General features: G+C 45.8%; 1 protein-coding gene across 1 annotated transcript in view; it reads left to right on the top strand.

Annotated features, from left to right (window-relative positions):
* LOC121546541 (bone morphogenetic protein 7-like) overlaps positions 1-23,858 on the top strand; it is a 57,668-nt gene extending 33,810 nt beyond the window's left edge. Inside the window, exons 2-7 of the mRNA XM_041857794.2 lie at positions 3,910-4,102; positions 5,167-5,315; positions 6,671-6,877; positions 21,939-22,015; positions 22,756-22,866; positions 23,004-23,858. Of these exons, the coding sequence (XP_041713728.1) occupies positions 3,910-4,102; positions 5,167-5,315; positions 6,671-6,877; positions 21,939-22,015; positions 22,756-22,866; positions 23,004-23,153 (887 nt within the window). The 3' untranslated portion in view covers positions 23,154-23,858. The remainder of the gene's footprint in view (positions 1-3,909; positions 4,103-5,166; positions 5,316-6,670; positions 6,878-21,938; positions 22,016-22,755; positions 22,867-23,003) is intronic.
* The last annotated feature ends 2,960 nt before the right edge of the window (positions 23,859-26,818 follow it).

Genomic DNA, 26,818 nt, shown 5'->3' with positions numbered 1-26,818 from the left:
GTCTGACCATGTTTCGCCGAGTTATCAACAAAAAGTGTTTTTGAGCGTTATAAGTAAAAAAAATGGACCCGGAAGTGTTTTTCGGTTGTAGAGTTTTGTTTCGCTGTTTAAGGTTCCAAACATATATAATTTTCTTAACCCATCTATAAAATAAAATAAATGTTGAAGCACAGGCCAATGTCTCCTCTCGTTCATATTACTTTTATAATGTTAGCAAAATATCAACAAGTAACTGAATGTTTGAAAATTATATATGACATCATTAGAATTATGCCTTAATCAATTGGCTTGATGGATGAGCTTCTCACATAAGCTTTTATCGACAGGTTAGTGGTTAAAAAAAATCTTTATGATTCTGGGGGTCAATTACATTATCTCAAGCCATGGAAATGTGATAAGCATGATGAGTTTTCAGTTTGTGAAGAGAATAAAGACATTTCTTCTACAAGACACGAGAACCGCGCTTGACAAGGACAGCGTGAGCGAACCTGATCGGTAGGGCTAAGCATAACTAGTCATTGAAAATTGTGAAAAATTCCCATTAAAGTGAGATGAGAAAATTATGGTTAATATAACTATTATGTGATCCATTTTAGTCCGATTTATATTGTAAGGCAAAATATTGTGGTTGCGCAACATTGCGATGTTGACGCATGGTTCATTTTCATAAATGTCGAACCGATAGCATTAATTATTCAAATCGAAATACACATGAAATTATGTCTGATAGTACATTTGCTGAAAGTACTGAGCATTACAAACCAGAAACATGGAGATAAGACAGATATTGCCTGAAGATTGGCTCGGAGGTACACAAAGCGCCCAGGGCAGATGAGTTTAAGTTGAAGCCGGAATTTAGGTTAATAACTGGCGATCTGATGTTCAAAAGTTTTTGTCGATCATAGGAAATGAAAGCAGTTACATTTAGTGCAAAAAAAGTAAAGATAAACGCCAAAATAATCACAAAATGGCAAAGTTGGGTCAGAGCAAGACGGCAGCCATACAGCATCATGGGCGGCGCACAATTGGCCCAGCGTCGTCCAGGGTAGGGGAGGGAATGGCCGGCAGGGATGTAGCTCAGTTGATAGAGCATGGCGTTTGCAAATGCCAGGGTTGTGGGTTTGATTCCCACGGGGGGCAAGTATAAAAAAAAAAAAAAATGTATTCACTAACTGTAAGTCGCTCTGGAAAAGAGCGTCTGCTAAATGACTAAAATGTAATCAATCAATTCAATCAATCAATTTTATTTTATATAGCCCTTCTTACATCAGCTAATATCTCGAAGTGCTGTACAGAAACCCAGCCTAAAACCCCAAACAGCTAGTAATGCAGGTGTAGAAGCATACACATACTAATCATCTTTAGTATGTGTGTGCGTATCTATGCGCGCACTCCAACAGAGATCACCCAGTCCTCTGGATCAGCAGGGGCTCTTATGCAGGGTTCTATGTTGTTTTTGTTGAAGCGTGCATTAAAGGCATTGAGTTCATCTCGTAGAGAGATGTCATTGGGCAGATGATGGCTTATATTTGTCCTGTTTCACAACCTGTACAAGTGTGAAATGGAAATGTGTTTTTTGCATATCCCAACTCCCCCTGAGACATCCTCGGAGAGCGGGGTCACAGCCAGGGATCAGCCATTTTTGACGGAAACCCTGGAGCAATTAGGATTACGTGCCTTGCTCAAGGGCAGATCGACAGATTTTTTCACCTTGTCTGCTCTGGGAATCAAACTAGCAACCTTTCAGTTACTGGCCCCACACTCAAATCACTAGGCTACCTGCCGCTAGGCTACTCTAACCACTAGGCTACCTGCCGCTAGGCTACTCTAACCACTAGGCTACCTGCCGCTAGGCTACTCTAACCACTAGGCTACCTGCCACTAGGCTACTCTAACCACTAGGCTACCTGCCACTAGGCTACTCTAACCACTAGGCTACCTGCCACTAGGCTACTCTAACCACTAGGCTACCTGCCGCTATAGGCTACTCTAACCACTAGGCTACCTGCCGTTAGGCTACTCTAACCACTAGGCTACCTGCCACTAGGCTACTCTAACCACTAGGCTTCCTGCCGCTATAGGCTACTCTAACCACTAGGCTACCTGCCGCTATAGGCTACTCTAACCACTAGGCTACCTGCCGCTAGGCTACTCTAACCACTAGGCTATCTGCCGCTATAGGCTACTCTAAGCACTAGGCTACCTGCCGCTATAGGCTACTCTAACCACTAGGCTATCTGCCGCTATAGGCTACTCTAACCACTAGGCTATCTGCCGCTATAGGCTACTCTAAGCACTAGGCTACCTGCCGTTAGGCTACTCTAACCACTAGGCTACCTGCCACTATAGGCTACTCTAACCACTAGGCTACCTGCTGCTATAGGCTACTCTAACCCCTAGGCTACCTGCCGCTAGGCTACTCTAACCACTAGGCTATCTGCCGCTAGGCTACTCTAAGCACTAGGCTACCTGCCGCTATAGGCTACTCTAACCACTAGGCTACCTGCCGCTATAGGCTACTCTAACCACTAGGCTACCTGCCGCTATAGGCTACTCTAACTACTAGGCTACCTACCGCTATAGGCTACTCTAACCACTAGGCTACCTGCCGCTATAGGCTACTCTAACCACTAGGCTACCTGCCGCTATAGGCTACTCTAACCACTAGGCTACCTGCCGCTAGGCTACTCTACCCACTAGGCTACCTGCCGCTAGGCTACTCTAACCACTAGGCTACCTGCCGCTAGGCTACTCTAACCACTAGGCTACCTGCCGTTAGGCTACTCTAACCACTAGGCTACCTGCCGCTAGGCTACTCTAAGCACTAGGCTACCTGTGTGCGCGTATGTGTGTGTGTGTGCCACCTCATGAGATCCAGAGGCAGAGAGGAGGAGAGGAGAGACGAGTTTCTGGGGTTCAGAGGAGGAGAGGAGAGACGAGTTTCTGGGGTTCAGAGGAGGAGAGGAGGAGAGGAGAGACGAGTCTCTGGGGTTCAGAGAGGAGGAGAGGAGAGACGAGGCTCTTGGGTTCAGAGAGGAGGAGAGGAGAGATGAGGCTCTTGGGTTCAGAGAGGAGGAGAGGAGAGGAGTTTCTGAGGTTCAGAGAGGAGGAAAGAGTGTGTGCGTGTGCGTGTGTTTGTGGTGTTCTGTCTGTCTGATCCTTTGTGTGTGTTTTTGTGTTCCAGTGGAGCACGATAAGGAGTTCCTCCCGGTCCGGCGGCACCACAGAGAGCCTGTGTGCGCGTATGTGTGTGTATGTGTGCCACCTCATGAGATCCAGAGGCAGAGAGGAGGAGAGGAGAGACGAGTTTCTGGGGTTCAGAGGAGGAGAGGAGAGACAAGTTTCTGGGGTTCAGAGGAGGAGAGGAGGAGAGGAGAGACGAGTCTCTGGGGTTCAGACAGGAGGAGAGGAGAGACGAGGCTCTTGGGTTCAGAGAGGAGGAGAGGAGAGATGAGGCTCTGGGGTTCAGACAGGAGGAGAGGAGAGACGAGGCTCTGGGGTTCTGAGAGGAGGAGAGGAGAGACGAGTCTCTGGGGTTTAGACAGGAGGAGAGGAGAGACGAATCTCTGGGGTTCAGAGAGGAGGAGAGGAGAGACGAGTCTCTGGGGTTCAGAGAGGAGGAGAGGAGAGACGAGTCTCTGGGGTTCAGAGAGGAGGAGAGGAGAGACGAGTCTCTGGGGTTCAGACAGGAGGAGAGGAGAGACGAGGCTCTGGGGTTCAGAGAGGAGGAGAGGAGAGACGAGTCTCTGGGGTTCAGAGAGGAGGAGAAGAGAGACGAGTCTCTGGGGTTCAGAGAGGAGGAGAGGAGAGGAGTTTCTGAGGTTCAGAGAGGAGGAAAGAGTGTGTGTGTGTGTGTGTGTTTGTGTTGTTCTGTCTGTCTGATCCTTTGTGTGTGTTTTTGTGTTCCAGTGGAGCACGATAAGGAGTTCCTCCCGGTCCGGCGGCACCACAGAGAGTTTCGTTTCGACCTATCACGTATCCCCGATGGGGAAGCGGTCACTGCTGCAGAGTTTCGCATCTATAAGGACTTCATCCACGAGCGCTTTGACAATGAGACCTTCCGCATCAGTGTCTACCAGGTGCTGGAGGAACACAACGACAGGTGAGGGAGTGTGTGTGTTTGTGTGTGTGTGTCAGTATGTTGAAGTGTGCTCCTCTGTTATGTCACACTTCTATTCTCCCACCATTGTTTTCAAAGATCAGTGAGTATATCCAGTCTTTACCAAAGCAATGTGGAAGGTGTGTGTAACCTATGCTGTGTAAAGGGCCGGGTCTCTGACCCCTCCTAAAGGCTTCTGCTGCCTGCACATCACCAGGGGCAACAACACATTTATCCCTCTGCCAGGGAAGTGTGTGTGTGTGTTTGTGTGTGTGTGTGTGAACCAGAGCACTATGACACACTATCCAACCACCAACCAGTCAGTAGACCAACACTGGCCTGGGAGGAATGATGGATACTTGAAGAAGAAGGGATAAAATATCAGAAAGGAAAAGAGGAGAAAAATATAAAAACATTCCACTTTAGAACAATGATTTAGTTGGACGAGGATTCTTTCTCTCTCTTTCTTTCTCTCTCTCTCTTTCTTTCTCTCTCTCTCTTTCTCTATCCTTCTTTCTCTCTCTCTCTCTCTCTCTCTCTCTCTCTCTCTGTCTCTCTCTCTGTTTCACTCCCTTAATTCCAGTGTGTGATGGACATTGTGTACAGTATCCTTCCTTCCTTCCTTCCTTCCTTCCTTCCTTCCTTCCTTCCTTCCTTCCTTCCTTCCTTCCTTCCTTCCTTCCTTCCTTCCTTCCTTCCTTCCTTCCTTCCTTCCTTCCTTCCTTCCTTCCTTCCTTCCTTCCTTCCTTCCTTCCTTCCTTCCTTCCTTCCCTCCCTCCCTCCCTCCCTCCCGCTCTTTCTCTTTCTCCATTGCCCTGATCTCGCTCCCTCACTTGTTCTACTCCTCAGCTCCACACTTTTTGCACATATTTTCGAAGTATGCAGGCTTGTGTGTGTGTGTGTTTGTCTGTATCGGTTTGTATCTGTGTGTGTGTGTGTCTGTGTTTCTTTGCGTATGTATTTATGTCTGGGTCCAATGTGGGTCTGGCTGTGTATGTGTGTTTGTTTGTCTCTGTGTTTGTGTGAATGTTTACTCATGCATGCACGTGTGTGTGTATCTCCTCCAGGGAGTCAGACCTGTTTCTGTTGGACTCGCGGGTCATCTGGGCAGCTGAGGAGGGCTGGCTGGTGATTGATGTGACATTGACCAGTAACCACTGGGTTCTGAATCCTGGACGCAACCTGGGCCTGCAGCTGGCTCTGGAGAGCACCGCCGGTAAGCAGAGGGCCTTTGAACCAGGTCCAGCACCCAGAGGGAGCTCTCTAAACCAGAACTTCTATATGAGGGGTCAAACCCAATAAGAACCAGGACCCATAACCATGTAGCTTATCAGAGTATGAGTACTGATCTAGGACCAGCTCACCCCTTTCCATATAATATTTTTAATTATGAGACTCTTTATGTATATGGGCCCTGGCCTGGATTCATGTAAGAACAGGAGACAGCATGAGCAGTATGACCTCAGTGCATAGCAATGGCACATTCTCTACCATCACACAGCACAGAGAGAACACACTGATAGAGGGAAAATACAGTCCCTCATTATTTAACACAATCCACTATACCCTCATCATCACTATCACCCATGCAGAAGAGAATACAACTAACAACATGTAGTGCAGATGTATTTCTATTGAGTCAAGTTTCTCTTTAGAGCGGAAGATAAATTGTTATCAGGATGGCAGGATGTTAGTCATTTAAAATCAATGACAACAACAGCAGTATCAACAGTAGTACTGTATGACAGTGTTTTTGAGGAGACTGTTACCTCAGTGATGATAGAAGGATGATCCATGTTTCTTTCATGTTAGGGACAGTGTGTGCGTGTGTGTGTGTGTGTATGTTGGGAGGGGTATGGACGGGCATGTGCTAGCATGCGCGAGACGTCATGTCACCGTGGGCTGCGGGCAACCTGAGTTTACCTCCACACTATGATCACAGGCACATTCCTCTGAGTGAACATCACACACACATTGGAAGTCTCTCTTTCTCACACACACACAAATGCGCAGGTTGACGTTTATTGGGAGTCCTTGAGGCAGAACTTAGCAATTTCCGCTAGATAGACCAGCTGCAAAATCAAAATTGTCTATATTGTAAAAATTCATGAAAACAAAAAATTAGCTTTTGGTCTTAATTTAAGATTAGGGTTTGGCATTAGGGTTAGCAGTGTGATTAAGTTTAGGGTTAAGGTTAGGGTTAGGTTTAAGATCAGATTTTATGACTTTGTGGCTGTGCCAGCAAGTGACCGCTCTGCAGAGCTGCCGTCAGAACAATCTTCATGATGAAAACACAAACCCTAAACACTGTCAGATCCATTGGGAGAGAGTGTTTCTCTTTGATGTCTGTTACTGCTTTGGTGTTTGCCATTTCCCAGGTCCAAACACACACAGAGAGAGAGAGAGCGAGAGAGAGAGAGAGACTCATATTTGGGAAAACATCAATTTTCATCATTACACAGACCAAATAAATGGTTCTCATTAGAGACTGAGTGGACCACACACACTTTAGATACACACACTCACAGAGACACGTCTCTAACACGCTGTCCTCTGTGTCTCCCCCTGCAGGTGAGAGTGTGAACCCGCGGATGGCAGGGCTGATCGGCCGCAGTGGTCCTCAGAATAAACAGCCCTTCATGGTGGCTTTCTTCAAAGCTACTGAGGTGCACCTGCGCAGCATCCGCTCAGCACCAGGGGGCACCAAACAACGCAACCCCAATCGCTCCAAAGGGGCCAACAAGGGCCAGGAGGCACTCCGAGTGACCAACATCGCAGGTAAGGACTGGGGGATGAGGGGAGAGGGAAGCTTAGAGAAAGTGCCTTACAGCAGTATGTGTATTTGTGGAAGGCCTTTTAAATGGCACAGTGATATGTTGGTGTAGTGATGGCTAGCTCTGGTGTGGGTTCGAGGTGAAATGAGAGGCAGATGGAGGCCAGGGCTATTACTGTCTACTACAGCCTCCTTACAATAATTATCCACATACACTACCGTTCATAAGTTTGGGGTCACTTAGAAATGTCCTTGTTTTCAAAAGAAATTGATTTTTGTTGTCCATTAAAATAACATAAAATTGATCAGAAATACAGTGTAGACGTTGTTAATGTTGTAAATGGCTATTGTAGCTGGAAACAGCTGATTTTTAATGGAATATTTACATAGTCGTACAGAGGCCCATTATCAGCCACCATCAGTCCTGTGTTCCAATGGCACGTTGTGTTTGCTAATCCAAGTTTATCATTTTAAAGGGATAATTGATAATTAGAAAACCCTTTTGCAATTATGTTAGCACAGCTGAAAACTGTTGTGCTGATTAAAGAAGCAATAAAACTGGCCTTCTTGAGACTAGTTGAGTATCTGGAGCATCAGCAATTGTGGGTTCGATTACAGGCTCAAAATGGCCAGAAACAAATAACTTTCTTCTGAAACTCGTCAGTCTATTCTTGTTCTGAGAAATGAAGGCTATTCCATGTGAGAAATTGCCAAGAAACTGAAGATCTCGTACAATGCTGTGTACTACTCCCTTCAAAGAACAGCGCAAACTGGCTCTAACCAGAATAGAAAGAGGAGTGGGAGGCCCCCGGTGCACAACTGAGCAAGAGGACAAATACATTAGAGTGTCTAGTTTGAGAAACAGACGCCTCACAGGTCCTCAACTGGCAGCTTCATTAAATAGTACCCGCAAAACACCAGTCTCAACGTCAACAGTGAAGAGGCGACTCCGGGATGCTGACCTTCTAGGCAGAGTTGCAAAGAAAAAGCCATATCTCAGAAAGGCCAATAAAAATAAAAGATTAAGATGGGAAGTCTGAGAAATTGCTTTTTCTTTGCAACTCTGCCTAGAAGGTCAGCATCCCAGAGTCGCCTCTAATGTATTTGTCCTCTTGCTCAGTTGTGCACCGGGGCCCCCACTCCTCTTTGTATTCTGGTTAGAGCCAGTTTGCGCTATTCTGTGAAGGGAGTAGTACACAGCGTTGTACGAGATCTTCAGTTTCTTGGCAATTTCTCGCATAGAATAGCCTTCATTTCTCAGAACAAGAATATACTGTTTTATTGCTTCTTTAATCAGCACAACAGTTTTCAGCTGTGCTAACATAATTGCAAAAGGGTTTTTTAATGATCAATTAGCCTTTTAAAATGATGAACTTGGATTAGCAAACACAACGTGCCATTGGAACACAGGACTGATGGTTGCTGATAATGGGCCTCTGTACGCCTATGTAGATATTCCATAAAAAATCAGCCCTTTCCAGCTACAATAGCCATTTACAACATTAACAATGTCTACACTGTATTTATGATCAATTTCATGTTATTTTAATGGACAAAAAAATTGCTTTTCTTTCAAAAACAAGGACATTTCTAAGTGATCGCAAACTTTTGAATGGTAGTGCATCTCCAAGGGTCAACATGCACGCACACACACACACACACACACACACACACACACACTTTCCCTCTCCAAACCACTCAGATAATGTGTTTCTGAACTTCCCATAACAGAGCCTTCTACTAGGGATGAATAAGTTTCAATACCGGGAATAATTCATATTTATCCCAAGAGTCCTGGGAAATACAGCAAAAATCATAAGTGCCCATTTCAATTGTTTAAAACCTAGATATGGTCACTATGCAGTGGAGGCTCCTCAGAGGAAGAAGGGGAGGACTATCCTACTCAGTGAATTTCAGAAAAATACAAACAGTAAAATATTAAAAAAGTTATCCTGTTTAGATAAAACAATACTACATTTATTCACATCACCAAATAACTGATTAAAACACACTGTTTTGCAATCTACAGTAGCCTCAGCAGCACTCTGTAGGGTAGCACCATGGTGTTGCCGGACGACAGCTAGTTTCGTCCTCCTCTTGGTACATTGACTTCAATACAAAACCTAGGAGGCTCATGGTCCTCACCTCCTTCCATAGAGTAATTATGACAACTTCTGGAGGATGTCCTCCAACCTATCAGAGCTCTTGCAGCATGAACTGACATGTTGTCCACCCAATCAAAGGATCAGAGAATGAATCTAGTACTGAAAGCATAAGCTACAGCGAGCTAGCACTGCAGTGCATAAAATGTGGTGAGTAGTTGACTCAAATAGAGAGAAAGGCAATAGTTTAACAGTTTTGAACAAATTAATTTATTCCAAAATTAAGGAGAAGCAGCAGAGAGAGAGATTTCATTGTATTTTTTTCACTTTAGTTTCACTTACTTAGCTTCACTTACTAATGCAGCTAGCTAATTTAGCCTACTCAAACACCTGGCTCAAACAGAGAATAATGCTATTTATGTTATCTAGCTGGCTAAGGCTATCCACTGGAACTCTTCCAAGTCAAGTAAGCTTTCGGTTTTAGTGATTTATTGCCACCGGGGCCAGCCGGTGTAACTGCTAAACTGCTTGCTGTACGCTGTACTGCGTGATTGTAATGGGTATACTAACGCGTTAGTTCTAGTAGCTATGTTGACTATGACGTGGTTACAACGATGTAGGCTGTATGTATCGTTTAGCGTTCATGGTATAAAGGTTTGGCTTGGAAAGGTTATTTGCCCCTGGTCACAGACAGCTGTTGTGTTGTGCACTGAAGTCCACAAGCGAAGGGAAAAGGTGAGAGGAGAACGCATAGATTTAAAAAAAATTAAATGTTACCTTTATTTAACTAGGCAAGTCAGTTAAGAACAAATACTTATTTACAATGACAGCCTACATCGGCCAAACCCGGACGACGCTGGGCCAATTGTGCTATGTGAGAAATAATTATACAATGAGCAAAGTGATGATGCTGTTTGTATGTGGCTGCTATGAAAGTGAACTGTGTGTGCGGGTGATCAGGGGTGTATTCATTTAGCCGATTCTGTTGACAAACCTTTCTTAATAAATGGAAGCAAACGGAACAAAACGGCAATAAACCTACCTGAATTTGTCCAATAGAAACTCTTGTTTGAACTGTTTGGACTAATGATTGATTACACCCTAGATCAGCTATATGCAGCCAAGAGTCGCAAGGCGGTATTGAATGTGTCTGTCACCTTGATTACTCCAATTTGTAACTAGACCTGTGCACATACGTTATAAACTTTAATTCGTAGGCTAGGTAGTAGCAACCTCATGATGGATATAAGGAACATTTGAGTATCATATTCGCCTAAACCTATCAATGTTTAATCGAATGGAATGTGAATGACAGTCATCCAATATGCTGTAATAAAAAAAATGCTCATAAAATCTTAAACGCCCCCGACCGCCACTGTCACTATGCCAGGGTTCTCCCCAAATAAAAGAGGCGCTCCCCCAACTTGTCGGCTTGGCTGTGCCACTATGTAAAGATTTCAGAGCAAATGTAAGTACTATATTGTAATGATAGAGCAACTATTTTTGATTTCCATTTACATGATGACATTACTGTGAATTGCGAAAAAGGCCATTCATAAATTCAGAATGTTATCATGTTCCTCAATTAATTCAGTGCATTTCAGCAGTAGACTATCTTGACACAGGGCCCACTCAGGACGAACAGAGCGCACCCAAGTAGGCTATAGCATTGTCGAATCATACAAACTTTGTAATGCAGTCAAACAAAAGCCAAATTACCAAAGTTGCTAAGCTTGCTAGATAACCTCTTTCAACAAATGACAGAATATCTTGAATATGGCAGATCAGATCATGAATAACTGGGAGATGAAGAGTGGAAATAGTTTAAATATCAAGGTATCTTAACGGGGACCAAACTCTGTTTGTTGATCACACATTTTCTACAGAAGCGCTCAAATGGGCAGCAAGTACAGCAAGCGGGGGAAATGTTATAGCGGTATTTTGACATGCATAGGTGAGAGACATACTTTGATACTTCAACCTATGGATTACAGAATAAAGTTTTAATTTTCATGCGAGACAGGAGTACAGATTTTGGATTTCAGAGGGATTGGGACTGGATAGGAAAATAGCCTAGGCCAGGGATCATCAACTAGATTCAGCTGTGGGCTGATTTCTTCTTGAGTGGATGGTGAGGGGGCCGGAACATAATTTCAAATAATTTGCAGACCGCAAATTGACCAGTGTTGGTGATCGCGTAACTACTGGAGCTTTTTCTTGTTGTTTTTAGCTGTTAGGGGTGGAACCTGGTGTGGTCATCTGCTGCAATAGCCCATCCGTGACAAGGCCCGACAAATTGTGTGTTCCCGAGATGCCGTTCTGCACACCACTGTTTTACTGCACCGTTATTTACCTGTTTGTGGCCTGCCTATTAGCTTGCTATTCTCCTTCAACCTCTCATCAACGAGCTGTTTTCGCCCGCAGGACTGCCGCTGACTGGATGTTTTTTGTTTGTTTCATGGTGCGACGCTGTGGTGGACATGAAATAACTGCCGGTCTCACGGTAATTGACCGTTAATTAACATAAACACATTTAGCATCTCCTGGCTTCCACGCATAGCCTACAAGCCACTGATGCAGACCTTTGGAACATCTACATTAAAAAAAGTCTAATAAATCAATGTAATATAGCCTACACCATCACAATAAATAAAACATTTTTTTGACAGGTCTAAAGAAACAAGATATGAAGAAAATGTAGTCTATTTCAGAAGCACAGAATAGCATACTCTGAGTTGTCCTTATGTTAGGCCCTGATCTGGCTATGCCATATGGCTCTGGACTACACTAGTTCATTTAGCAGACAATATTTGCTTAGAATTCCGTGGCATTATTTTATATTATTTTATAGTATGAAGAATAATATTTAACATAGCTAAATAAAATAGAAAGGATACTTTCTCCAAAAGATTTGAGTGAGTGCGCAAATCAAATCAAATCAAATTGTATTGGTCACATACACAAATTTAGCAGATGTTATTGTGGGTGTAGTGACATGCTTGTGTTCCTAGCTCCAACAGTGCAGTAGTATCTAACAATTCACAACAATACACAAATCTAAAAGTAAAAGAATGGAATTAAGAAATATATAAATATTAAGACGAGCAATGTCGGAGTGGCATTGACTAAAATACAGTAGAATAGAATACAGTATATACATATGAGACGAGTAAAGCAGTATCTAAACATTATTAAAGTGACTGGTGTTCCATTATTAAAGTGGCCAGTGATTCCATGTCTATGTACAGTGGGGGAAAAAAGTATTTAGTCAGCCACCAATTGTGCAAGTTGTCACACTTAAAAAGATGAGAGAGGCCTGTAATTTTCATCATAGGTACACGTCAACTATGACAGACAAATTGAGAATTTTTTTTCCAGAAAATCACATTGTAGGATTTTTAATGAATTTATTTGCAAATTATTGCAGAAAATAAGTATTTGGTCACCTACAAACAAGCAAGATTTCTGACTCTCACAGACCTGTAACTTCTTCTTTAAGAGGCTCGTCTGTCCTCCACTCGTTACCTGTATTAATGGCACCTGTTTGAACTTGTTATCAGTATAAAAGACACCTGTCCACAACCTCAAACAGTCACACTCCAAACTCCACTATGGCCAAGACCAAAGAGCTGTCAAAGGACACCAGAAACAAAATTGTAGACCTGCACCAGGCTGGGAAGACTGAATCTGCAATAGGTAAGCAGCTTGGTTTGAAGAAATCAACTGTGGGAGCAATTATTAGGAAATGGAAGACATACAAGACCACTGATAATCTCCCTCGATCTGGGGCTCCACGCAAGATCTCACCCCGTGGGGTCAAAATGATCACAAGAACGGTGAGCAAAAATCCCAGAACCACACGGGGGGACCTAGTGAATGACCTGCAGAGAGCTGGGACCAAAGTAACAAAGCCTACCATCAGTAACACACCATGCCGCCAGGGACTCAAATCCTGCAGTGCCAGACGTGTCCCCCTGCTTAAGCCAGTACATGTCCAGGCCCGTCTGAAGTTTGCTAGAGTGCATTTGGATGATCCATTTGGATGATCTAGAAGAGGATTGGGAGAATGTCATATGGTCAGATGAAACTTTTTGGTAAAAACTCAACTCGTCATGTTTGGAGGACAAAGAATGCTGAATTGCATCCAAAGAACACCATACCTACTGTGAAGCATGGGGGTGGAAACATCATGCTTTGGGGCTGTTTGTCTGCAAAGGGACCAGGACGACTGATCTGTGTAAAGGAAAGAATGAATGGGGCCATGTATCGTGAGATTTTGAGTGAAAACCTCCTTCCATCAGCAAGGGCATTGAAGATGAAACGTGGCTGGGTCTTTCAGCATGACAATGATCCCAAACACACCACCCGGGCAACGAAGGAGTGGCTTCGTAAGAAGCATTTCAAGGTCCTGGAGTGGCCTAGCCAGTCTCCAGATCTCAACCCCATATAAAATCTTTGGAGGGAGTTGAAAGTCTGTGTTGCCCAGCGACAGCCCCAAAACATCACTGCTCTAGAGGAGATCTGCATGGAGGAATGGGCCAAAATACCAGCAACAGTGTGTGAAAACCTTGTGAAGACTTACAGAAAACGTTTGACCTGTGTCATTGCCAACAAAGGGTATATAACAAAGTATTGAGAAACTTTTGTTAATGACCAAATACTTATTTTCCACCATAATTTGCAAATAAATTCATAAAAAATCCTACAATGTGATTTTCTGGATTTCTTTTTCTCATGTTGTCTGTCATAGTTCACGTGTACCTATGATGAAAACTACAGGCCTCTCTCATCTTTTTAAGTGGGAGAACTTGCACAATTGGTGGCTGACTAAATACTTTTTTCCCCCACTGTAAATAGGGCAGCAGCCTCTAAGGTGCAGGGTTGAGTAACTGGGTGGTAGCCGGCTAGTGATGGCTATTTAACAGTCTGATGGCCTTGAGATAGAAGCTGTTATTCAGTCTCTCGGTCCCAGCTTTGATGCACCTGTACTGACCTTGTCTTCTGGATGATAGTGGGGTGAACAGGCCGTGGCTCGGGTGGTTGATGTTCTTGATGATCTTTTTGGCCTTCCTGTGACATTGGGTGCTGTGTAGGTGTCCTGGAGGGCAGGCAGTGTGCCCCCGGTGATGCGTTGGGCAGACCACACCACCCTCTGGAGAGCCCTGCGGTTGCAGGCAGTGCAGTTGCCGTGCCAGGCGGTGATACAGCCCAACAGGATGCTCTCAATTGTGTATCTGTAAAAGTTTCTGAGGGTCTTAGGGGCCAAGCCAAATTTCTTCAGCCTCCTGAGGTTGAAGAGGCGCTGTTGCGCCTTCTTCACCACACTGTCTGTGTGGGTGGACCATTTCAGATGGTCAGTGATGTGTACGCCTAGGAACTTGAAGCTTTCCACCTTCTCCACTGCGGTCCCGTTGATGTGGATAGGGGTGTGCTCCCTCTGCTGTTTCCTGAAGTCCACGATCAGCTCCTTCATTTTGTTGATGTTGAGGGAGAGGTTATTTTCCTGGCGCCCTCACCTCCTCCCTGTAGGCTGTCTCGTCATTGTTGGCCAAGACAGGAGGGGGCTGAGCACGCACCGTTGTGGGGTCCCTGTGTTGAGGATCAGCGAAGTGGAGGTGTTGTTTCCTACCTTCACCACCTAGAGGCTGGCCCGTCAGGAAGTCCAGGACCCAGTTGCACAGGGCGGGGTTCAGACCCAGGGCCCCAAGCTTAATGATGAGCTTGGAGGGTACTATGGTGTTGAAGGCTGAGCTATAGTCAATGAACAGCATTCTGACGTAGGTATTCCTCTTGTCCAGATGGGATAGGGCAGTGCGATGGCGATTGCATCGTCTGTGGATCTATTGGGGCGGTAAGCAAATTGAAGTGGGTCTAGGGTGTCAGGTAAGATAGAGGTGATATGATCCTTAACTAGCCTCTCAAAGCACTTCATGATGACAGAAGTGAGTGCTATGGGGGGATAGTAATTTAGTTCAGTTACCTTTGCTTTCTTGGGAACAGGAACAATGGTGGACATCTTAAAGCAAGTGGGGACCGCAGACTGGGATAGGGAGAGATTGAATATACTCTAGCCAGCTGATCTGCGCATGCTCTGAGGCCGCGGCTAGGGATGCCGTCTGGGCCGGCAGCCTTGCGAGGGTTAACACGCTTAAATGTCTTACTCACGTTGGCCACGGAGAACGTGAGCCCACAGTCCTTGGGAGCGGACCGCGTCAGTGGCTTTGTGTTATCCTCAAAGCGGGCGAAGAAGGTGTTTAGCTTGTCTGGTAGCAAGACGTCTGTGTTTTCCCTTTGTAATCCATGATTTTCTGTAGACCCTGCCACATACGTCTCGTGTCTGAGCCAGTGAATTGCGACTCCACTTTGTCTCTGTACTGACGTGTTGCCTGTTTGATTGCCTTACGGAGGGAATAACTACACTGTTAGTAATCAACCATATTCCCAGTCACCTTGCCATAGTTAAATGTGGTGGTTCGCCCTTTCAGTGTTGCGCGAAAACTGCCATCGATCCACGGTTTCTGGTTTGGGTAGGTTTAAATAGTCACCGTGGGAACAACATCCCCTATACACTTCCTGATGAACTCAGTCTCCGTGTCAGTGTAAACTTCAATGTTATTCTCAGAGGCTACCCGGAACATATCCCAGTCCGGGTGATAAAAACAATCTTGAAGCATGGATACCGATTGGTCAGACCAGCATTGAATAGACCTTAGCACGGGTACTTCCTGTTTGAGTTTCTGACTATAGGAAGGGAGGAGCAAAATTGAGTCGTGATCTGATTTGCCGAAGGGAGGGCGGGGGAGGGCCTTGTAGGTATCTCGAAAAGGCGAGTAGCAGTGGTGTAGTGTTTTTCCTAAGCGAGTACTACAGTCAATGTGTTGATAGAACTTGGGTAGCGTTTTCCTCAAATTTGCTTTGTTAAAATCCCCAGCTACAATAAATGTGACCTCAGGATATGTGGTTTCCAGTTTGCACATGTTTGCACAGTTTGCACATGCGACTATTCTGTGTTGAGCAGTTAACAAAGAAACAGTTACTCCTATATGCTTAATTTAGAGTTATTAATGTAACTTTAGTTGTGATACAAACGTTGGGGTATATGTTTTGATTTTTAATACATTCTAAGGCTGCATGGTGAGACTCTAATGATGATTTGAAAAAAGTTGCATGAAAGGCATGAGCTCTGCTTTGTTTCTTGCGCAGGCTGTACACACTTCATCAGTCTCTCATTCACAATTTGACAAGCACTTGATAATGCTTCAAATTGGTGGCATCCCCTTTGTGTGGCCGAATGCCCCCTAAAGGAATCCATGCCTTTTGTGGCCAGTGGCAGTTGTGCCCTTGGGCTGCATATAATAATTATAATTCCCTTCTCCCGGCTGCATGCCAAAGCACCTCTCACTCATATGGCTCTCCATCACCTGCTCGGGTCTTTCTCACAGGCTACAAGTGAAGACAGACACATCGGGGACGCAACTGTGTTTCGTCCTTATCCAATTCCGAGGCGCATATTGAAGATATGGAAGAACTGTCCACATTAACTTTTCGTCAGCCAACAAGATGAGAAGGCCTAACGAACAGCAAAAGCACTAGCCTATGTCAATCTGCTATCCCCCATAGTACAAAAGTTCACCTATTCTATTCTGTGCGAGAAATAAATATTCCAAACACAGTCTGGGACAGTTTTGGGATGCGATAGATCCCACATTAATACAACCACTAGCATCAAAAAACCTGTTTCAATAATAATATAATAATATGCCATTTAGCAGACGCTTTTATCCAAAGCGACTTACAGTCATGCGTGCATACATTTTTGTGTATGGGTGGTCCCGGGGATCGAACCCACTACCTTGGCGTTCCAAGCACCATGCTCTACCAGCTGAGCTACAGAGGACCACATTTTAAGCAATGAGCCTGACACAACAGATGAGAACGTTTAACTTAAAATGTTGATAAACTATTTTGCTATTTCTTCACATTATAAGCACAGCAATGCGCACACGGCAGTAGGCTATAAGCACACATGTTCCATTAACAGGAAGACACCATTCTAAGAAGTGACCACAAATTTGATAATGCATGTAATGCTTTTATTATAAAGGAGCATATTTATGGTGAAAATGATCTTCCCCAAACTTGAAACTCACGCGCTGCATATGTATTGCTGTTGTAAAGCGGGTTAATGTCCTTCATTTTAAGAAGTTATTTGGCCACTTTAGTTGTGATACAAACTTTATCAATACTTATAGACCTATGGGCTAGGCTACATGAGGTGTGCGACTATGATTTGAAAAAGTCGGGGAAAAAGCATGCACTGTTTGCCTTAAGCTGGGCATTATTCACAACTGATAATATATCATTCACAAGTGATAGGCTAATATTGTCACCCATCACACTATTCTTGAATGAATCTTGTCTTTACATATACTAAATAATATATGTGTGAAATTTGTTTTGATTTAGAATGGACAATTATCATGAACCGGTCAGGAGGTCAGTGTGATGCGGTAGGACGAAGTCAGGCGCAAGACACAGAGCTAATCGAAAACGTACTTTACTCGTAGGTAACGTACATTACATAACCTCCACGCAGGGAGGAACAAACCCGCTCACCAGACGACAACCAAACATGAACAAACACGCACAAAACACAGTGGGAGCCAGAGGGTTAAATAGGGAAGAAATCAATACATAATGGGAACCAGGTGTGAACAATAAAGACAAAACAAGTAGAACACAGAAACATAGATCGGTAGCAGCTAGTACTCCAGCGACGATGAAAGTCGAAGCCTGCCCGAGCAAGGAGGAGGAGCAGCCTCGGCTGAATCCGTGACAGTACCCCCCCCCTTGACGCGCGGCTTCAGCCGTGCGCCGACACCGGCCTCGGGGACGGCCAGGAGGACGCGTCGCAGGCCGATTTGGATGACGATGGTGGAAATCCCTCAACATGGAGGGATCAAGGATGTCCCTCATAGGGACCCAGCACCGTTCCTCTGGACCGTACCCCTCCCACTCCACGAGATACTGCAGGCCCCCCACCCGACGCCTCGAATCCAGGATGGAACGGACCGAGTACGCCAGTTCCCCCTTGATGTCCAGTGGGGGCGGAGGAACCTCCCGTACCTCCGACTCCTGGAGTGGACCAGCTACCACCGGCCTGAGGAGAGACACATGGAACGAGGGGTTAATACGATACTTAGGAGGAAGCTGTAACCTATAACAAACCTCGTTCAATCTCCTCAGGACTTTAAATGGCCCCACAAACCGCCGACCCAGCTTCCGGCAGGGCAGGCGAAGGGGCAGGTTTCGGGTCGAGAGCCAGACCCGGTCCCCCAGTGCATACACCGGAGCCTCACTGCGGTGGCGGTCAGCGCTCGCCTTCTGTTGCCTGATGGCCCGTTGCAGGCGTACATGGGCAGCGTTCCAGGTCTCTTCCGAGCGCCGAAACCACTCCTCCACCGCAGGTGCCTCGATCTGGCTCTGATGCCAAGGTGCCAGGACCGGCTGATAACCTAACACACACTAAAATGGAGAAAGGTTAGTAGAGGAGTGGCGGAGGGAGTTTTGGGCCAGCTCTACCCAGGGGATAAAATCTGACCACTCCCCCGGCCGGTCCTGGAAATAGGACCGCAGAAACCTACCCACATCCTGGTTCACTCTCTCCACCTGCCCATTACTCTCGGGGTGAAAACCTGAGGTCAGGCTGACTGAGATCCCCAGACGTTCCATGAACGCCCTCCAGACCCTTGAGGTGAACTGGGGACCCCGATCAGATACAATATCCTCAGGTACCCGGTAGTGCCGGAAGACGTGTGTAAATAGGGCCTCCGCAGTCTGTAGGGCCGTAGGGAGACCGGGCATAGGAATGAGACGGCAGGACTTAGAAAACCGATCCACAACGACCAGGATTGTGGTGTTCCCTTGTGACGGGGGAAGGTCCGTAACAAAATCCACCGATAGGCGGGACCCCGGCCATTGTGGAACGGGTAGGGGTTGTGATTTCCCTCTGGGCAGGTGTCTAGGTGCCTTACACTGAGCGCACACCGAGCAGGAGGAAACATAAACCCTCACGTCCTTGGCTAAAGTGGGCCACCAGTATTTCCCACTAAGACAGTGCACTGTCCGACCGATGCCAGGATGACCAGAGGAGGGTGACGTGTGAGCCCAATAGATCAATCGATCGTGGACCTCTAACGGCACGTACATACGACCCTCTGGACACTGGGGGGGAGTGGGCTCTGTACGTTATGCCCGCTCGATGTCCGCATCAACCTCCCACACCACCGGTGCAACCAGACACGACGCCGGAAGTATGGGAGTGGGCTCAATGGACCTCTCCTCTGTGTCATACAGTCGGGACAGGGCGTCTGCCTTAGCGTTCTGGGAACCTGGTCTGTAAGAAAGGGTGAACACAAAACGAGTGAAAAACATGGCCCACCTTGCCTGGCGAGGGTTCAATCTCCTCGCCGCCCGGATGTACTCCAGATTGCGGTGGTCAGTCAAAATGAGAAAAGGGTGTTTAGCCCCCTCAAGCCAATGCCTCCACACTTTCAGAGCTTTCACCACAGCTAACAGCTCCCGGTCCCCCACATCATAGTTGCGCTCTGCCGGGCTGAGCTTCTTCGAAAAGAAAGCACAGGGGCGGAGTTGAGTTTTGGTGGTGTACCCGAGCGCTGAGACAGTACAGCTCCTATCCCAGCCTCGGATGCGTCCACCTCTACTGTGAATGCTAAAGAGGGATACGGATGAGCCAGCACTGGAGCCGAGGTAAACAGGTCCTTCAGGTGACCAAACGCCCTGTCCGCCTCGGCTGACCACTGCAGTCGCACCGGTCCCCCCCTCAGCAAGGAGGTAATGGGAGCCGCTACCTGACCAAAGCCCCGGATAAACCTCCGGTAGTAGTTGGCAAACCCTAAGAATCATGCACCTCCTTAACCGTGGTTGGAGTCGGCCAATTACGCACGGCCGAAATGCGGTCAATCTCCATCTCCACCCCTGACGTGGACAGGAGCTCTACCTGGCTCCCCACTCGGCGTTGGCCCACTCGAGCGCTCTCCCCGACAGACAGGAGATGAGGGCGGACACGCTCTCGTATCCCTAGGGAGCGAGAGCCGAATCCCATTGGACCCAGGTGACGAAGGGGTGGACAGCGGTGTGGGTGGTTGTGTAGTTGGAGGAGGTGTAGGATAACCACCTCTCTCCCACCGAGGAGCAGCCTCGGCTGAATCCGTGACAGAACCTGTCTCGAAACATATATGCACTTAAATAGCTAATGGAGGACACTTTTCCCGTGGTTCATTTTCATGCCAGCCAGGTAGGCTATACTCCTATTGTAAAGAGAAGCAATGTGCTTAATATTAGGAAAGTTTAGAAATAAATATAGTAGGCCTAGCTGATGGGATCCTCCTCTTTTTAATAGAGAACATCAATCTGTTTTCTCACGCAATTGCATAGTCTATAGCAATTGCATAGCCTATAGCAATTGCATAGCCCTGGGTTTCCCAAACTCGGTCCTGGGGTCTCCCCTGGGTGCACATTTTGGTTTTTGCCCTAGCACTACACAGCTGATTCAAATAATCAACTCATCATCAATCTTTGATTATTTGAATCAGCTGTGTAGTACTAGGGCAAAAGCCAAAACGTGAACCCAGGGGGGGCCCCAGTACCGAGTTTGGGAAACCCTGGCCATAGCCTATAGAGATGTTGCTCAACATGAGCTCAGTGTTTGATTAGATTTTCAAATACATTTGCATTGATGTCAGAGTGATTAGAGGGACAATAGAGTGCTAAGTACCAGGCAGTTAGCATATTTGATAGGCTACTACTGACTAACAGCAGCATCAGAGCTTGGAGAAGCCTAAATACCGTGACTAAACGGTCATGTGGAATTTGACTAATTCTGTCACCGTAACAGCCCTAGTCGCACCATTCTTGGTAAACCCTACTGTCGTGCGTGAAAAGCCCAGGAGGCCGGCCATTTCGGAGATACTGGAACCGGCGCGACGTTCATACCATGCTCAAAGTCGCTTAGGTCACTCGCTTTGCCCATCTAATGTTCAATCGAAGAGTAACTGAATGCCTCAATGCCTGTCTGCCTGCTTTATATAGCAAGCCACGGCCACGTGACTGTAGGAGTGAACCATTTTCATGAACGGTGTGTACCTAATAAACTGAGTTTATATCTTTCTATTATGTGTGGGAATACTTTGGAACAGATTTCCAAAATTAAAATAAATTGGAGTTGATTTGCTCGTGTTTTTACAGTGTTTTTATTTCTAACAATTAATAAGAAAGAGGAAGATGTTTTTTTAGCTCAGATAACTTGGGGGGCCAAATAAAATCACCCGTGGGCCAAATTCGGCAAGTGAACCATGTCTTAATGCCTTGGCTTCAAATACAAGAGCCTCACGGAGTGGACAGACAGGGCCAAGAACACGGCATGGAGCAAAGGCAGGTACCACGTTTGGGGCAGAGCACATCTGCACTGTGTGTGTGTGAGCTGATGAGAACCAGTCGTTCCTGATCATTCCCAATCCCAATGACTGGAACAGATGTATGTTCCACAGAACCCCTGAGGGTACGGGTACCAGAGGGAGGGAGGGAGAGAAAGAAAAAGAGATGAAATAGAACGGAGTGGTGAAAGAGATGGGTTAAGACTCTTTGTCCTCTCTCTGTGGTAGCCCCACAATTCAGATGATACAGAGGGCACATGGAACTATCCCTAAATCATGTACAGTAAGGTTACATGTTTCCATGCAATAATATTGTTATGTTTTACTCTCCTCTTTATCTCTCCATTTCTTTCTTTCTTTCTTTCATTCTCTCTCTCTCTCTCTCTCTCTCTCTCTCTCTCTCTCTCTCTCTCTCTCTCTCTCTCTCTCTCTCTCTCTCTCTCTCTCTCTCTCTCTCTCTCTCTCTCTCTCTCTCTCTCTCTCTCTCTCTCTCTCCCTCTCTCCCTCAGAGAACAGCAGTGCTGATCAGAAGCAGGCGTGCAAGAAACACGAGCTCTATGTCAGCTTCAGAGACCTGGGGTGGCAGGTACCGTGTGCACTCCACACATTCCTCTATCTCTCCCCCTTTCTCCTTTTCTTTTATCCTCTCTCCCCCTTAATATCTATCCCTTTTTCTCACTCGCTCCCACACTTATCTCTTCCTCACCACTCCTATTTTCTCCCTCTTTAACACTCTGTCCCCGCTCTTTCCCTCCCTGTCCTCACTAATGTATTTTCTTAGCAGAGACCTAAATCCAAAGTGATCTACAGTTCTAACTGTTGTCCATGATATCCATTACAACAGCTGGGTAAACAGTGGGATATGCTAAGGAAAGGGGCAGATTTATCGCCTTACTAGGGCTCCACAGTTCACAAGGAGTTCTGAGTTTAGAACCAGGAAGCTTGTTGTTACTAATGAGACTACCGTGACTACTGTGGCATGCATCACATGCTGATCACACAATCACATGAAGGATAACTGTGTGACTCTCTTTCTCTCTTTATCCACCTTCTCTCTATCCCTCTTTCCCTTTGTCTCACCCCCCCTCTCTCTCTCTCTCTCTCGCTCTCTCTCTCTCTCTCTCTCTCTCTCTCTCTCTCTCTCTCTCTCTCTCTCTCTCTCTCTCTCTCTCTCTCTCTCTCTCTCTCTCTCTCTCTCTCTCTCTCAATTCAATTCAATTCAATTTCAATTCTCTCTCTCTCTCTCTCTCTCTCTCTCTCTCTCTCTCTCTCTCTCTCTCTCTCTCTCTCTCTCTCTCTCTCTCTCTCTCTTTCTCTCTTTCTCAGGACTGGATCATAGCTCCAGAGGGCTATGCAGCTTACTACTGTGAAGGAGAGTGTGCCTTCCCTCTCAACTCCTACATGAACGCCACTAACCACGCCATCGTGCAGACACTAGTGAGTACCCTCCAAGAATATTATCATGAATTCAGTCAATATACTAGAGAGCATCAACACAAAGACAAATGCATTGACATGTTATCAGTTCAGAGTCTCCCTTACTCCAACCCCCACCTGTCTCTCCCCCCGTGCAGGTCCACCTGATAAACCCAGACACTATTCCTAAGCCCTGCTGTGCCCCCACCCAGCTCCATGCCATCTCAGTGCTCTACTTTGACGACAGCTCCAATGTTATCCTCAAGAAGTACCGCAACATGGTGGTCAGAGCCTGTGGCTGCCATTAGACTACAGCCAACCTCTCAACCCTCACAACACACACACATTCCTGCATCTAAATATCCCTCAACGCACGTCATTTTCATCTAGAGACTTTCTTCCCCAGATTCACTTGAATGGACACATGAATGGACTACACGTCCCAGAGTGCCTTGCTGTGCTGCTGGATGGGAGCTACATGAGGACTGGCAGACAATCATGATTATTCAGTCCAACCTGGAACACACACACACACACGGTCAAATACACACACACACACACACACTTTCTGTGCTTTCTACTGTGTATGAGACATTTTTAAGCAGTGATTGTATAGTAATACACAGTCAACAATCTTTTGTTCATGTCAATGTGTTTTCTGTGTAGTTCAAGGTGTTTTTTTTAGATCTATTATGTTTTTGTATGCTTTTTATGACTGAAAGACAAGGCTATAGGAAGTGTGGATGCTCTATGGACTCTTCATGTACAATAATGTGTAAATAGTTTTTCAAACAAAGAGAAGTGTATTTATTTCCTATTGTTGGGAATGTTAAGGGTAGGTTCAATGTTTCTTCTGTGTACTCCAGTGTCTACATGTACTGTATGTTATGCAACTCTTTACATTGTGTCCCACTCATCATACAGTATAGCACAAACACACCTCTCTCGCTCGCTCGCTCTCTCTCTCCCGATCTTCCGCTCTCCCTCTCTCTCTCTCTCTCTCTCTCTCTCTCTCTCTCTCTCTCTCTCTCTCTCTCTCTCTCTCTCTCTCTCGCTCTCTCTCTCGCTCTCTCTCTCTCTTTCAGTTATTTGCCCTGCACAGTAACGGTGTTAAATCTATCATCAGTTTGGACCTATCACTACAGTCTTGTCATGGGAAACAACTCTGTCCTTTCCTCTCCATATCCCAAACATTGTCTTAATGGTGCTCTGATGTCATATGCACACTGGTGTATTGGACTCAAATAGCAAATAAAAAATGAATAGTTATCTTCAGAAAAAAACAAAAAACATTTGCATTCATATAGCTCTGTTTATAAGGTGGCTTAAAAAAGTGGCACACAAGTCATGGAGAAGCAATAATACAGAGGGTTTCAGAAAAACAAAAGTAAGAGAAAGAAGGGGGGATTGAGAGAGATAGATATGTGTACCTGTGTGCCAGGTCATTTTAGGATGGTCTGTTTTTCTATCCTCTGCTGTAAAGTCTACCTTATTTAAGAGGACTATTTATTGAGAGCTGAGAAGGCTGGTATTCAAAACTGGTTTAATAAAATGGGAGGAAGCATCACTGACTGTCTGGTGTTGGGTTACTAATATACACATTCCAACTTACACTGCAAATTCCCTGTTTCCTCTTTCTCCTCTGGCTCGTTCCTCTCATCTCTTTTCTTTCCCCTCTTTGCGTTCTACCCTTTCTCATCTTCCCTCACCGCTCTCTTCTCTTTCCTCTCTCCTCTCCCCTCTCTCCTCTCCCCTCTTATCTCCTCACCCCTCTCCAGTGCCGGCTCTACGGGGTGGCAAAGCCGGGCATGAACCCCCCAGATAGAATTTGTGCCCCTCCAGTTTTGTTTCCCCATAAACATAACAAATGGTGTATGAATTACCCTGCCCGGTTTTGCCAATGTAGCGCTGCCGGGCCTGCCAGTAGCACAGACCGGGACAGAGGCTATATGGTGGGTGTACACTCATGATCTGAGGAGGGGTGAGGGAGGGGGGATGTAATGTAATATTTAGTAGTTAAAATCCCAAAATGTATTCTGATTGGACACCTGGCCATGCAATGTCATAAGGTACCGCCTTCATTACCTTGTTTAGGAAGCTCGTTGGATCCCAGGGCGGGTTCTCACAGAGAGGGAAAAATGTTGTTCACTTTTGCAGACAGCTACAGCTAATAATATGCTAGCTATTAGCTACTAGCTTTGTTAAGTTTTGGTAGTGGACCACTGAATAATTATAGCTAGTTGGCTAAGCTTTGATCAGCATGGATATCCGAAAATGGTTGGGCACCATGTTGAGAGCGATGCCAAGCTCACCGAGCAGTCTGCAGGCCTGACCACCGAGGTTGAAGAGCCTAGTATCAAATGTAATACCCACCCATTCCCCATGCCGCCTGCTGACCAACAAGATGGAGAAGAGGGCCTAGCACCAGCAGAACGAGGGTAACGTCACAACAAGCACCTGCACCTCCGTTACCCCAGCCACTAGCACCTGACGACCTGTTGGAGCTAACCAAAACTGAACCAGTGGAAGCAGAGTTTATCATGGTTCGCACATTCTTGCAAAGGGAAATCGCAATCACAGCCAGCAACAACAAATGGACCCCATCAGTGTTCTTTAAAGATACGGCGGGCCTTTGTCAGCAATACCGACTGTGCTGTTGGCACTGAAACATGATTAAAATTTTTGGGGCATCTACAGCAATGTGCAAAAAATAAATCTCCACCCTGAAGAACCTATTCAGTGAACACAGACTCTGAACAAGGAGCAAGTTACATCAACAAAAAGCCCAGCTTGTCCAGATAACATTTATTTTTATTTTTTAAATTTAACTAGGCAAGTCAGTTAAGAACAAATTCTTATTTACAATGACGGCCTACCCCAGCCAAACCCGGACGACGCTTGGTCAATTGTGCGCCTACGGGACTCCCAATCACATCCGGTTTGTGATACAGCCTGGAATTGAACCAGGGTCTGTAGTGACGCCTCTAGAACTGAGATGCAGTGCCTTAGACCGCTGTGCCACTCAGGAGCATTTGTTAGGTACCTGACAAGTACATTTTATTAGGAAGGAGAATGGAATCAGAAACTTCTCATGAGGTTCAACACAGCATGGAGGAGGCTGCAACTCATCTAAATGGTAAGTAACAACCTTTATGGCCCTGGCAGCGGTTCCAGAATTATTTATTCATTGGTTTTCCCTCATGTAAGCCTACTGGTTGTTTGGCTCATGTTTGAATGTATAGTTTAGGCCTTTTTACTTCAATGCATCTTTTAGATTTATCGGTGATTCTTAATGCCATTAGGCTACTTCCTTTTGCCGGTCTAATTGCTCTTGATAGATATACAGCTTTGCGTTATGTGATGGGTATAGGGACAATGACCAATGTAGCCCAATTGGTTGTGAGCCCTAGCGCAGTGCTCCTGTTGTCCTGGCTGTCCACTCCGGGGGTGCTGAAATTGGCAGCGCGTGTAACGTTATCCTTTCATTGCGCTGACTGGCGGTAGCCTTCTGTCCATAGTCCAGTCTTCGTGGGGCTTCTCTTCCACATGGCATGCTTTCTTGTGTGCAAAATGACAGTTGTTGTGTATATGGATGCATTTCAGATAGGCCTACATTTTAGTCCATTTTGTATGTCGCTGTAGTAGGACCAATACCGTGTGTAGCCTACTGAAAGAAGTAGGCAAACATTCACTCTGTTATCATTAATTTGCATTACACATTAGTTGTGTGATAGGCTACTGTAAAAGTTGTGTCAATACTATGAAAACACACCCTCCCTGCTCTCTTGCTATAGTGTGTGTGTGTGTGTGTGTGTGTGTGTGTGTGTGTGTGTGTGTGTGTGTGTGTGTGTGTGTGTGTGTGTGTGTGTGTGTGTGTGTGTGTGTGTGTGTGTGTGAGTGTGTGTGAAACTCTCCCACACAGAAAATATTGCAAACCTTTAGAAGTGGTGTCTTGGTTGCGCTCATTGCGTAG

Source organism: Coregonus clupeaformis, chromosome 30, assembly GCF_020615455.1.
Source record: "Coregonus clupeaformis isolate EN_2021a chromosome 30, ASM2061545v1, whole genome shotgun sequence".
NCBI lineage: Eukaryota > Metazoa > Chordata > Actinopteri > Salmoniformes > Salmonidae > Coregonus > Coregonus clupeaformis.
The sequence above is the reverse complement of the archived record's forward strand: the minus strand, read 5'-3'. Positions and strand labels throughout refer to the sequence as shown.